The 14,276-nt window shown below is 63.6% G+C and overlaps 2 protein-coding genes across 2 annotated transcripts; one reads left to right on the top strand and one right to left on the bottom strand.

Moving 5' to 3' along the window:
- The first annotated feature begins 7,431 nt into the window (after positions 1-7,431).
- Positions 7,432-11,261, top strand: LOC136112777 (G patch domain-containing protein 4). The gene is made up of 7 exons (XM_065857647.2): positions 7,432-7,587; positions 8,065-8,138; positions 8,223-8,315; positions 8,885-8,992; positions 9,141-9,247; positions 9,374-9,424; positions 9,534-11,261. Exons 1-7 carry the CDS (start codon positions 7,512-7,514, stop codon positions 10,012-10,014), a joined length of 990 nt encoding a protein of 329 aa, XP_065713719.1. The 5' UTR covers positions 7,432-7,511; the 3' UTR covers positions 10,015-11,261.
- On the bottom strand, positions 10,290-13,416 carry NAXE (NAD(P)HX epimerase). The gene is made up of 6 exons (XM_065857665.2): positions 13,205-13,416; positions 11,595-11,703; positions 11,387-11,497; positions 11,148-11,261; positions 10,927-11,074; positions 10,290-10,845 (listed from the first exon to the last, which is right to left on the bottom strand). The coding sequence occupies exons 1-6, from the start codon at positions 13,381-13,383 to the stop codon at positions 10,637-10,639; spliced, it is 870 nt and encodes a 289-aa protein (XP_065713737.1). The 5' UTR covers positions 13,384-13,416; the 3' UTR covers positions 10,290-10,636.
- Positions 13,417-14,276: the final 860 nt, after the last annotated feature.

Here is a 14,276-nt window from a genome sequence, read left to right as displayed (position 1 = left end):
CCACAGCATCCTGGCTGGTACCAGCACTGGTGTGGCCAGCAGGGACTGGGCAGTGACCGAACCTGTGCTGGGAATGGGGAGGACAAACCGTGAATCCTGGGGGCAGTTTGGGGCCCCTCAGGACGAGGCTCAAAATGGCACCAGAATCACCTCAGGGCTCAGAATGGCGCCCCCAGGGGTGTCGGGATCACCTCCCACCAAGAAAGGCCTTGAGGTGCTGGAGCGAGTGGAGAGAAGGGAACGGAGCTGGTGAGGGGCTGGAGCACAAGGGTGATGGAGCGGCTGAGGGAGCTGGGGGTTCAGCTGGAGAACAGGAGCTGAGGGGAGACCTTCTGATCTCTGAACTGCCTGAAAGGAGCTTGGAGCCAGGGGGGTCGGGCTCTGCTCCCCAGGAACAAGCGCCAGGAGCAGAGGAAACGGCCTCAAGTTGCGCCAGGGGAGGCTGAGGTTGGATTTAGGAACAATTTCTCCCCCAAAGGGCTGTGGGGCATTGAACAGGCTGCCCAGGGCAGTGCTGGAGTCACCATCCATGGAGGGTTGGACAGACGGACACGAGGTTCTCAGGACATGGGGCAGTGCCAGCATCAGGTTCACGCTTGGACTCGATCTTAAAGATGTTTTCCAACCAGAATGACTCTGTTCTCGGTAATTCTTTGGGTGACCTGATTTCCAGCACAGGAGCCCAGTGTGTTCTGCTGACCCCAGGGGTGTTCGGGGCACCCGAGCAGCTCTGGGCACCGCGGGTTTCACCCCCGCTTTTCTGCAGCAATCACAGTGCTTGCTGTTTGCTGGCTCTAATGTGCTTGTTTGGGGGGTTTTAGGTTTCTTTTGGCAGGGTGGGACCGGGCAGTGAGAGGGGGTGGGAGGGATCCAAGCGCTGCTTTCCTGGCTACCTGTAAAACCTGCTGTACCCGGCGTTGCGCTGGAGATGGGATCTATCAATACCCGGTGGTGCTGGGAGCGCGTGGGTGGAGAAGCAGCCGCTTGAGAAAACACGGGAGCGCACGTGGGCTGGAAACGCTGCTGCCTTTCTGCAACGTGCATCGCAACAAGACCAGGGCTTTTTAGACCCGGGTCCAGAAAGCTGAGCTTTAATCTCTCCTGTGCACATACACATGGGTTTCTTTTTGCAACCTCTCTTCAAACATCAAAAGCATTTGTTAGAAGTTGCGTAAGGACGGGTGCTGGAGCTCCTGGTTGCGCTGGTAGGGTCTGAGCTCTTTCCTAATGTTATTTGGCCTCTTTGCAGCTAAAAACGAGCCTCTGTGGTCCCTGGTGATCCTTGGATTTGGCCGATGTCCTTTGCCTTCAACCAAGGTCTATTTATCTCTGCTAAGGCTCCGTACCCGTGCAAGCGGCTCTTGCAAACAATGTGTTAGAGCAAGGGGCACCCAGTCCAAGGAGCAAAGGCAGCTGGAGGAGAGGTGGTGCTGCTGGGCCACGGGAGCCGGGCTGTGTCCCCATCTCTGCCATAAGGTCGTGCGCTACATTTCAGCCTCTTTAACCAGCAAAACTATTCCCAAACCGCTGTTTCTGGCCAACCGCGGTCCTTCCAGCTCCTTCCTCAGTGTGAGCAAGTGCCGCTGCATAAATCACATGCAGGCGTGGGATCTGTGCATGGGGGGATTGAATTCTTAATCTGGGGGTCCTGTGTTTCCGGAGAGCGCTCTGGACCGTGCTGAGCGCACGGAAGGTTTGCTCCAGCGCTTCCCGTAGGAGCATAATGACCGTCTATGTGGGGAGAAGCGAGGAGACTGTTCGCTCCTCAGCCGTCTCTGCTTGTTTAAGCAGGAAAACCCATTTCTTCTGCCTCTCCACGCCGCAGCATCCACCTCGGTGTCAGTCTGAGATCGTTCCCCACCTGCTGCCGGCCCGCCAGCCACGGTGCTGAGACAAAGATAACAGGGCTCCGTTTGCGGGGGATGCTCACCCGCCGGCTCCGCAGCTTCCCCAGGGCAGTTTGGCAAAGCTGCCGCCCTCTGCGCTCGGCCTGGCTGCTGCCGAGGGGCTTTGTGTGGAGCAGCCGGGCGGATTCGTGGCTTCGGTGCTGGGGGAACAGTCGCGTCCCCCATGGGGACAGGGATGAGCTTTTCCCAACCCCTCAGCCCTCACAGGAGCGATTGCCCTCAAGGTTGCGCTGGGCCTTGTTTCTTGAAGCTCTGGGCTTCCTGGTTCCTCGGGGAGCAGTAAAGAGTCACAGAATCAGAGAATCGCTTTGGTTGGAAAAGCCCCTCAAGATCATGGAGTCCAACCATTCCCCACCCCAGCACTGCCCCGTGTCCTGAGAACCTCATGTCCGTCTGTCCGGCCCTCCAGGGATGGTGACTCCAGCACTGCCCTGGGCAGCCTGTTCAATGCCCCACAGCCCTTTGGGGAAGAAATTGTTCCTAAATCCAACCTCACCCTCCCCTGGGCAACTTGAGGCCGTTTCCTCTGCTCCTGGCGCTTGTTCCTGGGGAGCAGAGCCCGACCCCCCTGGCTCCAAGCTCCTTTCAGGCAGTTCAGAGATCAGAAGGTCTCCCCTCAGCTCCTGTTCTCCAGCTGAACCCCCAGCTCCCTCAGCCGCTCCATCACCCTTGTGCTCCAGCCCCTCACCAGCTCCGTTCCCTTCTCTCAACTCCAGCACCTCAAGGCCTTTCTTGGTGGGAGGTGATCCCGACACCCCTGGGGGCGCCATTCTGAGCCCTGAGTTGATTTTGGTGCCACCATTCTGAGCCCTGAGCTGAGGGGCCCCAAACTGCCCCCAGGATTCACGGTTTGTCCTCCCCATTCCCAGCACAGGTTCGGTCACTGCCCAGTCCCTGCTGGCCACACCAGTGCTGGCACCAGCCAGGATGCTGTGGCCTCTTGGCTCACGTTCAGCCGCTGTCACCCGTTCCCTTCCGCTGTGCCCGGGCCTGTGGAGTCTCCGGGCAGGGTGACGGGAGCAGCCGCAATGACCCCTCTCACAATGGGGGAGAATGGCTGCGGGGCCGGTCCCGCGCGTTCCCCAGCAGGGCTGGCAGGGGGCGGTCTGGGGGTTTGGGTGCAGCCCCACGGGGCACTCGGCTCTTCCGGCCTGGCCTGGGTCGGCCCAGGCTCGGGGGGAACAGGCGGCTTTGAGAATGGGGGCGAAGGAGCTTTAGAGTGAAACCGTAATCCCCTCGGAGAGCTCTCCCTAATCCTCCGTAATGTGCTGTTCAAAAAGCCCCTTTCAGAGCAACAATTGCACTTTCTCGCTGTTCTATCTCTGCTTCCCCAAGGAATTTCCCAAAGGTGTTTCTCGCCGACTGTTTCCCCTCATTTTTCTCTCTGATAAATAGAATTAATTCCTTTAAAATGTAATGGAAGGAGCAATTTCCTCAGCAGGTAACGGCGAATCTGGCTGATTGATTCAGAGAGATTTGTGCTGTCAAGAACTTATTTTCACTTTATTCGACCTTCCTCCCTGGGGCAGAACTGCAGCCTTTTCCCCCAATAACCAAACCTAACGCTTTAAACTGCAATAAAACCTCTTAAACGCGAAGGAGGGAGGTGTTGCGGGATTGAGTTGCTGTGGCTCCTTTGCTCAGCCATGGGAGCCGTGAGGAAGGGCTGGAGGTAGAGGAGGTTCAATGATGCTCCTCGGCCTCCTCGCCCAATCCTGCAGGATTTCGGGGCAAAAAGTCACCTTGCTCTGACTTGGTTTATTTTTAATTTCTCCAGCAAGTTGATACCTGGTTCCCCACGGATGGTGCAGCCCTGGCCATGTTTCTTTCACCACGTTTCACCAGGGTTTGCCGTGGTGCAGGGTTTCCTGTGCCGGTATCACCGGTGCGGAGCCTGCGCCCCGGGCAGGGCGGAGACTGGGATTTGTTGTTTGCTCCCGTTGGCATTGGAAACAACAAAATCACAAGTCTTCCAGCCTGCCCGGGGATGAAGGACGTGTGGGCGGCACAGGGTTGGCCATAGAGCCCGGCCGGAGCTCCCTGGGGAGAGAGAAAGGGAGAGAAGTGCTGGTTGGGCACCGGCGTGTCACAGAACCCCAGAGTGTGAGGGGTTGGAGGGACCACAAAGCCCATCCAGTGCAATCCCCCCGGAGCAGGAACACCCAGCTGAGGTTCCACAGGAAGGGGTCCAGGGGGTTTGAATGTCTGCAGAGAAGGAGACTCCACAACCTCCCTGGGCAGCCTGGGCCAGGCTCTGCCACCCTCACCCCCAACAAGTTGCTTCTCATCTTCCAGCGGAACCTCCTGTGTTCCAGTTTGCACCCATTGCCCCTTGTCCTGTCACTGGTGTCACCCAGCAGAGCCTGGCTCCATCCTCCTGACACTGCCCCTTTCCATCTTGATCCCCAGCAATGAGTCCCCCCTCAGTCTCCTCTTCTCCAGCTCCAGAGCCCCAGCTCCCTCAGCCTTTCCTCACACGGGAGATGCTCTGCTCCATCATCTCTGTGTCCCCCTGCGCCTCCGTGTACCCTGCACAGGGTCCGGTTGGCTCTGGCTGATGCATTTGTCGTGCCACGAGGGACCCGCTAAACCTGCTGGGTTTCTGCTGTGCACCAGGGGAGGTCCAGGGGCCTGAGGGCTTCACGGTTGTGCCTGACGTCCCCCCGCCCGGTGCCAGCGATGGATCTCACTCCAGCTCAGCCCTGATCCACCCGAGAGCCCAGACCGCAGGTGGCTGGAGGCGCAGCTCCAGAAGGGGCTCTGCTTTCGGCAGATATTGAGGCGCTGGGTCCTGCCCTGCTCACGCTTTCCTGGGTGCCCTGCTGGGAATCCCCACGTCGCTGCCTCCGTTCCGCCGCCTCCTGAGACGCCCCTGCGGCGCGGCCGTGAGACGGTCCCTCCACGAAGGTTATTGCTGCTTGTTTTTCACCCCAGCAGACAGAGCAGATAGCGGTGAAATATGGAGCAGTCAAGGCTGCTGCCCTGTGGACTCTGGGCTGCTCAGCACAACCCTGGAGATAAACCCCAGGCTCTGTTATTGAGGGTGGCAGGAGGGGAAGCAGCCAGGACGCTGTGTTTGAGTGGGAAAGCCAAGCATGGGGGGGCTATGGGAGCGATGTGGGGCTGGAGCGCTGGGGGGACGTCCCGGACCCCCTTGGCCATGCCAGCAAACGCTGCTCCTGCATGCAACCTGCAGCGGTGCAAAGTACGAACCGGTGCTTTCGGTGAGCGTGGGCACGGCCCATTGCACAGCACCCACTGCGCAGCGCCCGCCCCGCGCTCGCCCCGTCGCACCCCCCATCGCATGCCCCATCGCGCCCCCGCTCACCTGGCGCCTGCGGCTCTCCCACAAGAGTTCGCAGCAGCTCCGGGCTGCTCGTCCCGGACGGTGTGAGCGGCCGTGCAGGGACGTCGAAGCGTTTCACGGGGACACCCCCGCCACGCCGCCTCCCCGCTGCGCCGCGTCCTCCTCCCCCTTTAGGGAGCGCGGAAAGGGAGCTCCGGGGCTGCGATGGGGGTACCCGGCTCCATCCCTGCGGTGTCGCTCGGGCCAGCGGGATGAGGGGTGCTGGGGCGGGTGTCCCCGGCTCTGCAGGCGCAGCTGAGCCCGGGGTGCTGGCAGCTGCTGGGAGTCTTATAGCGAGACTGGCCTGGCAATAGACCGGCCTTGGTGACAGCTTTGAGTGGCAGCCGGCGCAGGGCTGGAGCTGGGAGGGACAAGGACAGCGTGGCTTGGCCTGGCCGTGGGATGTGCACGTTGGGGGTCACAAACGGGGCTCCTGAGCTGCGCAAACACCGCAGCGCCAGCTCAGGGTCTGGTGCACAGCCCCCTGGGAATAGCAAGCAGCCCCCGCTGTGGGGCCAAGCGCTGGACCGTGCTTTACACTGCGCTGCACACACGCGTGCAAGAGCACACGGGCACACGTGCCTCTGAGGCTGCAGAGCCCCCTCTGCCCCCCAGCAGCTCCAGCGCCCGTGCAGAGCAGGCAGCAAGCAGCAGGCACGCACGCCATGCAACTGCGTGTATAGCTGCATGCATGCAGTATGCGTGTAGCGTGTACACGCGGTGCACAGGCACCGGTGTGTAGAGTGCTGTGTGTGTGTGCAACACGTGTGTGTTCCTATGGCAGCCCCAGATGGTGGGGGTTGGTGCACGTGTGTATGGTGTGTGGGTGCGTGCAAGCGTGCGCGTGTATTGTGTGCGCTCGTGTGCTCACATGCAAGCACGCGTCTGTGCACGGGTGCGCACGTATGCATGCAGGGGTGTGTATGTGTGTGCGTGCATGTGAGCGTGTGTGTGCACACGTGTTTGTAAATCCGTCTGCACGTCAGCGTGTCCCTGTGTCTGTCTGTGTCCCTGTGTCCCCCGTCTCCCTGTGTACCCCCGTGTCCCCATCCCTGTGTCCATGTCGCCCCCCTGTCTGTGTCCCTGTGTCCGTGTCCCTGTGTCTATGTCCCCCCGTGTCCGTGTCCCCGTGTCCGTGTCCCCGTGTCACCTGTGTCCATGTCCTCCCCATGTCCATGTCTCCGTGTCCGTGTCCCCCCGTGTCCGTGTCCCCATGTCTGTGTCCCCGTGTCACCTGTGTCCATGTCCTCCCCGTGTCCATGTCCCTGTGTCCATGTCCCATGTGTCCCTGTGTCCGTGTCCCCGTGTTGGTGTCCTCCGTGTCCCCATGTCCATGTCCCCATGTGTCCGCGTCCCCCATGTGTCCGCGTCCCCCGTGTCCCCCATGTCCGTGTGTCCCCGTCCCCATGTTCGTGTCCCTGTGTTAGTGTCCCCCAGTGTCTGTGTCCCTGTGTCCCTCATGTCCCTGTCCCCGTCTCCATGTCCGTGTCCCTGTGTTCGTGCCCCCCGTGTCCATGTCCCAATGTCCATGTCCCTGTGTCCCCTGTGTCTGTGTCCCCCCGTGTCTGTGTCCCAATGTCCGTGTTCCTGTGTTCGTGTCCCCCCGTGTCCGTGTCCCCCGTGTCCGTGTCCCCCCGTGTCTGTGTCCCAATGTCCGTGTCCCCCGTGTCCGTGTCCCCCCGTGTCTGTGTCCCAATGTCCGTGTTCCTGTGTTCGTGTCCCCCCGTGTCCGTGTCCCCCGTGTCCGTGTTCCCCCCGTGTCTGTGTCCCAATGTCCGTGTCCCCCGTGTCCGTGTCCCCCCGTGTCCGTGTCCCCCCGTGTCCGTGTCCCAATGTCCGTGTCCCCCGTGTCCGTGTCCCCCCGTGTCTGTGTCCCAATGTCCGTGTCCCAGTGTCCGTGTCCCCTCTGTCCGTGTCGCCGTGTTCGCGTCCCCCCCGTGTCCTCGTGCCCGCGCCCGCTCTGCCCCCCCACTCGCCGCGCTCGTACCCGCTCCTTCCCACCGCGCACGCGCAGCTCCCCGGCTCCGCCCCTTCCCGCCGCGCACGCGCAGCTCCCCGGCCCCGCCCCTTCCCGCCGCGCGTGCGCGCGCACCCAGCGCTCCCTGCCGGGCGGCGGCTCCACGTGAGGCGGCGGCGGGACCGCCCGAGTCCCCCCACCCCCCGGATCCGCCACCCCCGGAGCCGCCACCCTCGGGGCCGCCACCCCCGGAACCGCCATCCCCGGAACCGCCACCCACGGAACCGCCATCCCCGCCGCCATGAGCGGAGCGGAGCCGCTCGGCCGCGGGATGCGCTTCGCGGAGAACCAGCTGCGGCGCCACGGCTGGCGGCGAGGTGGGGGCTGCCCCGGGGTCGCCTCAGCCCCCCCGGCTCCGCTCCGCGCTCCCCGGCGTGTCCCCCGAGCCCTTGGCGCTCCCTGCGTGTCCCCGGCCGCCCACACTGTTCGGCGTGGGCCAGGCGTCCCCCGGCCCCCTCCGGTCCTTTGCCCCCCGGTCCCCGCCGGTCCCCATCAGTTCCCTGGTCCCCGTCGGTTCCCTGGTCCCCCCGCCGGTTCCCCGGTCCCCGCCGGTTCCCCGATCCCCGCCGGTTCCCCGATCCCCGCCGGTTCCCCGGTTCCCTCCGGTTCTCCAATCCCCGCCAGTTCCCGCCAATTTCCCGGTCCCCATCAGTTCCCCGGTCCCCTCCCCTGTTCCCCTTCCCCCTTGTCACCCCGACACTTGGGCTCCCGCAGCAGCCGCAGCCCCCGGTGGCCTCCCCAGCCCTGGGGGGCTCTGGAGGAGCCACCGCAGTGACAGATCCCGTTGTCCGCAGGGCAGGGGCTGGGGAAGCGGGAGGACGGCATCGCCGAGGCCATCCGGGTGAAGGTCAAGTGCGACACCGCGGGGGTGAGCGTCTCCCTGTCCCGCTGGGCTCAGCCGAGGAGCCGCGGGGCGCTGCAGCGGTTTCGGTGGCTCCTCTGTGCCCCACAGGTGGGACACGACGCGGCAGAGCCGTTCACCTTCCACTGGTGGGACCACGTCTTCAACGAGGCGGCTGCCAACGTGGCGGTGGAGACCGGGCAGGTAGGGTGCCCCGGTGGGGCCGGGATGGGGCTCGACGGCAGGGCAGGGATTTGGGGTCATGAGGAGCAGCACATAGAGACACACAGGCCCAGAGTTCTTGTTAGCAGTGAGAGCAGAGCCAGGCAGAGCTGAGCCCTCTTTTATTAACAATTCCCAATTTATAGGTTTATAGATACGGGCCTGGACGCTGTTACAAGGGATGTTATCACAAGCACACCACACTCGTGTTGTGGCCGTCTTCAGTCACGTTCCCATGCGTATCTTGTGGGCGCCGTTCCGACCCACTCATTCACACACCCAGGCCCGACATTCACACATCGTACATATAGGGGTGGATTTCTGCCCCGCGATACCATTCTCACTGTCCTTACGCTCATAAAGAACATAGTTCTGTATAACCTGTCCCAGGCCATTTAGCTGGAACCACACACCCTGCCGTTCCCACAGGGTCACCTTTGGTGGCCTCTGCGCTGTCGCTGTGTGTCCCACAGCCCCTAACAGCACATGGTGGCAGAGGGGTGCTTTGCGACTCTCTCTCAGTGCCCCTTGCGACTCTCTCCCTGCCCCAGGACGGCGTCTGCGTGAAGAGGCTTTCTGAGCAGGGGGTCAGGATCAGCAACAAGAAGCCCCGCAAGGCCGGCAGCGCTGGCAACATGTTGTACGGCCGCTTTGTGAAGGTAACGGGCCTGGGAGGGCGGCTCGGGGAGCAGCTGGTGTGTCCGGGAAGGCTGCTGCGAGCACAGCTGCCCCAGCTGATCATTCTGTGCCCCTTGGGTCCCCCGTTTCCTTGTCCCCCTTTCCCCCGGCCCCTCTGTCTCCCTGCAGTCAGCCACGCTCACAGCCCACGGGGAGGAGGCCACGACGTTGCCCGCTGGCTCAGGAGGCGACGAGGAGGAGGATGAGGAGAAGCTGGACCTCTCTTCGGCCCGCAGGCAAGGCCGGGGCAGCAGCTCACGTCCATCCCCGCGATGCGGCGGTGGGGAGGGATGAAGGCTGCGAGGGGGAGCCCCTTTCCCCAGCCCTGGCGCTGGGGGTGACGTGTCCCGTGTGTCCCACAGGCTGACGGATGAGGAGCTGATGCGAGCGTGCGGGGGCCGCACGGCGCACAAGTGAGTGGTTTGGTGGGGCTGCGCGGGTGGGCTCCCCGTTCCAAGCAGGCTGGGGGGCGCGTTCCTCGGCCGGGAGGTGCCAGACCCCAGCTGCCCGTGGTTGTTGCAGGGGTGCCCGTCATGGCCTGACCATGAGCGCCAAGCTGGCGCGCCTGGAGGAGCAGGAGCGAGCTTTCCTGGCCACGCACCGGCAGAAGGAGCGACAGCCTGAGCCCCCGCAGAGCAGCCCCACAGCGGACAGGCAGCAGAAAAAGAAGAAGAAGAAGAAGAAAGGGAAATCGTGCAGGGATGAAGTTGATCCTGAGGTGCTGCAGAGCCAGGAGCCAAGTGGAGAAGAGGAGGTGGCGGGAGAGGAGGAGAAGGTTGTGAAGAGGAAGAAGAAGAAAAAGAAGCAGGAGGAGGAGAGCGTGGACAAACAAGAGGTGGCTGAGAGGAAGAAAAAGAAGAAGAAAGACAAAGCAGAGCTGGCTGAGACAAAGGACAAAGAGCTGGCTGAGACAGAGGTACCTCTGGAAGACACAGACGGGCCAGACCAGGCTGGGCACTGCCCCAGGAAAAAGAGGAAGAAGAGGAAGAGGGAGGCAGAGTGAGCGAGGGCCGGGGCCGCTGTGCTGAGCTGCCGGCACCGTCTGCCTGGGAGGGTCCAGATCCTGCACGCCGGTGCTGGTTGGCACCCAGGGGTGCTCCAGGCTCTTCCCAGGTGGAGCACAGCACTGCGCTGGGACTGGGTGATCTGGAGCTGGATCAAGCTTTTATTTCACCCCATGAGCCTTCCTCCCATCAGGGGTGGCCCCAGGTCCCAGCAGACCCAGGGGCAGGGACCTGTTTGTGTGGGTCAGTCGCAGAAGGACACAAGGGACAGATCTCGCAGAGCACTGACAGATTTTTTAATGGCATCAATAAATCTTTATTGCAGCAAAACTATCGTGACGTGAGCTACGGAGCAGACCCTGGACTGCGCCTGCTCCCCAAAGCACTTGGATTAGGGAGCAAGCCCAGCCTGGCTGGCAACTGCACTTTCAGTCCAGAGCTCAGGGGGGCTTTTGGCCACCAAACTTCGATCCTTCTGGCAGAGCTGGGTAGGACTGAAACCCAAAGAGGTGCTGAGCATCCTCCTCCCAGAGAGTGGAGCGTTTGGCAGAATTAGGCTGCGATTTGCTGCGCTGCAGCCCAGTCTGGCACCCCGAGCCCCCCACCCTGGGCTGCCCGTCCTCAGGCCTTGCTGAGCTGCAGGACGCAGTCCGTCTCGGGGTACGGTGGCAGATTCAGATCGTATTTCTTCTGGAGCGCGGGGGGCACGAACCGGCCCCCGAGGAAGTGGTAGCGGCCAGCAAAATGCATCGCTGCCTTCTTGGGTGCCGTCAGCGAGATGAGCATGTCAGGCTGGAGACCGTCCGCCTTCCCCTTCTCCACGTCCCAGCCTGCAACAAGCGCCGAGACCACGCTGGAGCCTGCGAGACCCCGGCGGGCGCTTTACTGCGGCAGGTCTGGCCGTTACTCACCCGAGGGGATGTCGATGCTGGCGATGGGCACCGTGACGCGCTCCAGGGTGCTGAGGATGCTGCCAAAGGGCTCCCGCACCGCGCCCTTGAAGCTGAACCCGAAAATGGCATCCACCACCAAGCCGTAGAGCTCATCGATGAGCGCGGCCTGCGGGGGGCAAGGAAAACGGTGGAAAACAGCCCTGGGCACGGCTGCTCCTGAGCCAGGGGGTGCTCCTCACCTCAGCCGGGAACTCGGGCAGGAAGGGGATGTCCATCCTCTGGCACTGGGTGGTCAAACCTTCAAACAGGGGCTTGCTGGGGCGCTTGGGGTAATACACAGTTGGCTCATAGCCCTGCAAGAGCAAGAGGGACCTGAGCAGCACCCGGGCACGGAGAGCAGGACCCCCAAAGCTCAGGGGTGCAGGGGGACGGGCGCCCTCGTGGGGTGAACGTGCAGCCGCCTGCATGAGACACTCACAAACATTTTGAGGTGCCGGGCGCAGACCAAACCGTCACCGCCGTTGTTCCCCGGCCCGCACACGACCAGCACGGCGGGCCGGCTCGTGGTGAAGGAGCTGGGCGGGTAGGCCTGCATGGGACGGGAGGTGGAGGGTTATGCTGGGGAAGCGGGGCCACAGGGACCACGGTGACACCCCGGGGACTCTGCCTGGCTCCTGTGCGCCCACCTTGGCGATGGCGGTGGCGCAGCTCAGCCCGGCCAGTTCCATCAGCTGGTCCACGCTGAACTTGTACTCGGTGAAGAGCTCCTGGTCAATGGCCTGGGCCTCGTCCTGCCTGGGGGAGAGGACGGCGGCTCTAGGGGCCTCCAGACATGGGACAGGCACCGAAACATGGGACAGGCCCTGGGTCTGGGGGCTCAGGGGCGGCTGCCGCCCCCTCAGATTTGCGAAGTGCCAGCGAGTGTGGGAGGAGGCAGAGTACGGCCCCCCACGCTGAGCCCCCCGGGCCCCTCTGCACCCCACCAGTCCCCCCCAACCCCTCTGCACCCCCATCGGTCCTATTCAAACCCTTTGCATGTGATGGGTCCCCCCCAACCCCTCTGTACCCCCATGGGTCCCATCCAACCACCCCTCTGCACCCGCATGGATCCCCTCAACCTCTCTGCACCCCATGGATCCCCCCCAACCCCTCTGTACCCCCACAGGTCCCATCCAACCTCTCTGCACCCCTATGGGTCCCCCCAACCCCTCTGCACCCTATGGGTCCTACTCAACCCCTCTGTACCCCCATGGATCTCCCCAACCCCTCTGTACCCCCATGGGTCCAATCCAACCACCCCTCTGCACCCCCATGGGTCCCCCCAACCCCTCTGCACCTCCCGTCCTACCCAACCCCTCTGTACCCCATGGGTCCTACTCAGTCCCTCTGCACCCCATGGATCCCCCCCAACCCCTCTGTACCCCATGGATCCCCCCCAACCCCTCTGTACCCCATGGGTCCTACTCAACCCCTCTGCACCCCATGGATCCCCCCCAACCCCTCTGTACCCCATGGGTCCTACTCAGTCCCTCTGCACCCCATGGATCTCCCCAACCCCTCTGTACCCCCATGGGTCCTATCCAACCACCCCTCTGCACCCGCATGGATCCCCTCAACCTCTCTGCACCCCATGGATCCCCCCCCAACCCCTCTGCACCCCCACAGGTCCCATCCAACCTCTCTGCACCCCTACGGGTCCCCCCAACCCCTCTGCACCCTATGGTCCTACTCAGTCCCTCTGCACCCCATGGATCCCCCCAACCCCTCTGTACCCCATGGGTCCAATCCAACCACCCCTCTGCACCCCCATGGGTCCCCCCCAACCCCTCTGCACCCCCATGGGTCCCCCCCAACCCCTCTGCACCCATAGGTCCCCCCAACCCCTCTGCACCCCATGGGTCCTACTCAACCCCTCTGTATCCCATGGATCCCCCCAACCCCTCTCTACCCCATGGGTCCAATCCAACCACCCCTCTGCACCCCCATGGATCCCCCCCAACCCCTCTGCACCCATAGGTCCCCCCCAACCCCTCTGCACCTCCCATCCTACCCAACCCCTCTGCACCCCATGGGTCCCCCCCAACCCCTCTGCACCCCATGGGTCCCCCCCAACCCCTCTGCACCCCGTCCTGCCCAACCCCTCACCCCACCCCGGGCCCCTGTTACCCCCCTCGCACCCTCCCTGCACCCTGCGGACCCCCAAGCATCCCCCGCACCTTCTGCCACCCTCGGGACACCCCTGCAATTGTGCCCCCGCTACCGCGTACCCCCACCCGGGTCCCCTTCCCAGCAGTACCCGAGGAAGCGGAGCCCCTGCGGCCCGGCGCTGGACCCGTGCATGGCGCGGCGGGGGCGGCACCAGGCCCGGTCCCAGCTCCGGTCCCAGCCCCAGCCCCGGCCCGGGCAGCGCCCGCCCGCCCGCGCCGCCGCCGCCACCAGCAGCCCCAGCCCCAGCAGCGCCCGCGGCCCCGGCATCCGGCGGGCCCGGCCCCGCAGCAGCGCGGCGCACGGAGCATGCGCGGGGCGGAGCGCAGCGGCCGGGCCCGGGAGCCGGGAACGCGGGTTCGCAGCCCGGCTGCGGCCATGGGGGCACTGGGGTTGGAAAAACCCACAAGATCATGGAGTCCAACCATAACCCAGCTCTAGCACTGCCCCATGTCCTGAGGACCTCATGTCCGTCTGTCCAGCCCTCCAGGGATGGTGACTCCAGCACTGCCCTGGGCAGCCTGTTCAATGCCCCACAGCCCTTTGGGGAGAAATTGTTCCTAAATCCAACCTCAACCTCCCCTGGTGCAACTTGAGGCCGTTTCCTCTGCTCCTGGCGCTTGTTCCTGGGGAGCAGAGCCCGACCCCCCTGGCTCCAAGCTCCTTTCAGGCAGTTCAGAGATCAGAAGGTCTCCCCTCAGCTCCTGTTCTCCAGCTGAACCCCCAGCTCCCTCAGCTGCTCCATCACCCTTGTGCTCCAGCCCCTCACCAGCTCCGTTCCCTTCTCTCCACTCGCTCCAGCACCTCAAGGCCTTTCTTGGTGGGAGGTGATTCGACCACCCCTGGGGCCACTGTTTTGAGCCCTGAGCTGAGGGGCCCAAAACTGCCCTCAGGATTCACGGTTTGTCCTCCCCATTCCCAGCACAGGTTCGGTCACTGCCCAGTCCCTGCTGGCCACACCAGTGCTGGCACCAGCCAGGATGCTGTGGCCTCTTGGCTCATGTTCAGCCCATCACCAACACCCCCAGCTCCTTTTCCAGCCGCTCTTCCCCATCCTGCAGCGTCCATGGGGTTGTTGTGACCCAAGCGCAGGACCCGGCACTTGGCCTTGTTGAGCTCAGACAATTGGCCTCAGCCCAGCGATCCAGACCCCTCTGCAGAGC

The sequence above is a fragment of the Patagioenas fasciata genome, chromosome 30 (genome assembly GCF_037038585.1).
Source record: "Patagioenas fasciata isolate bPatFas1 chromosome 30, bPatFas1.hap1, whole genome shotgun sequence".
NCBI classification, from domain to species: domain Eukaryota; kingdom Metazoa; phylum Chordata; class Aves; order Columbiformes; family Columbidae; genus Patagioenas; species Patagioenas fasciata.
Note: the sequence above shows the minus strand (reverse complement) of the source record. Positions and strands in the feature narration are given on the sequence as shown.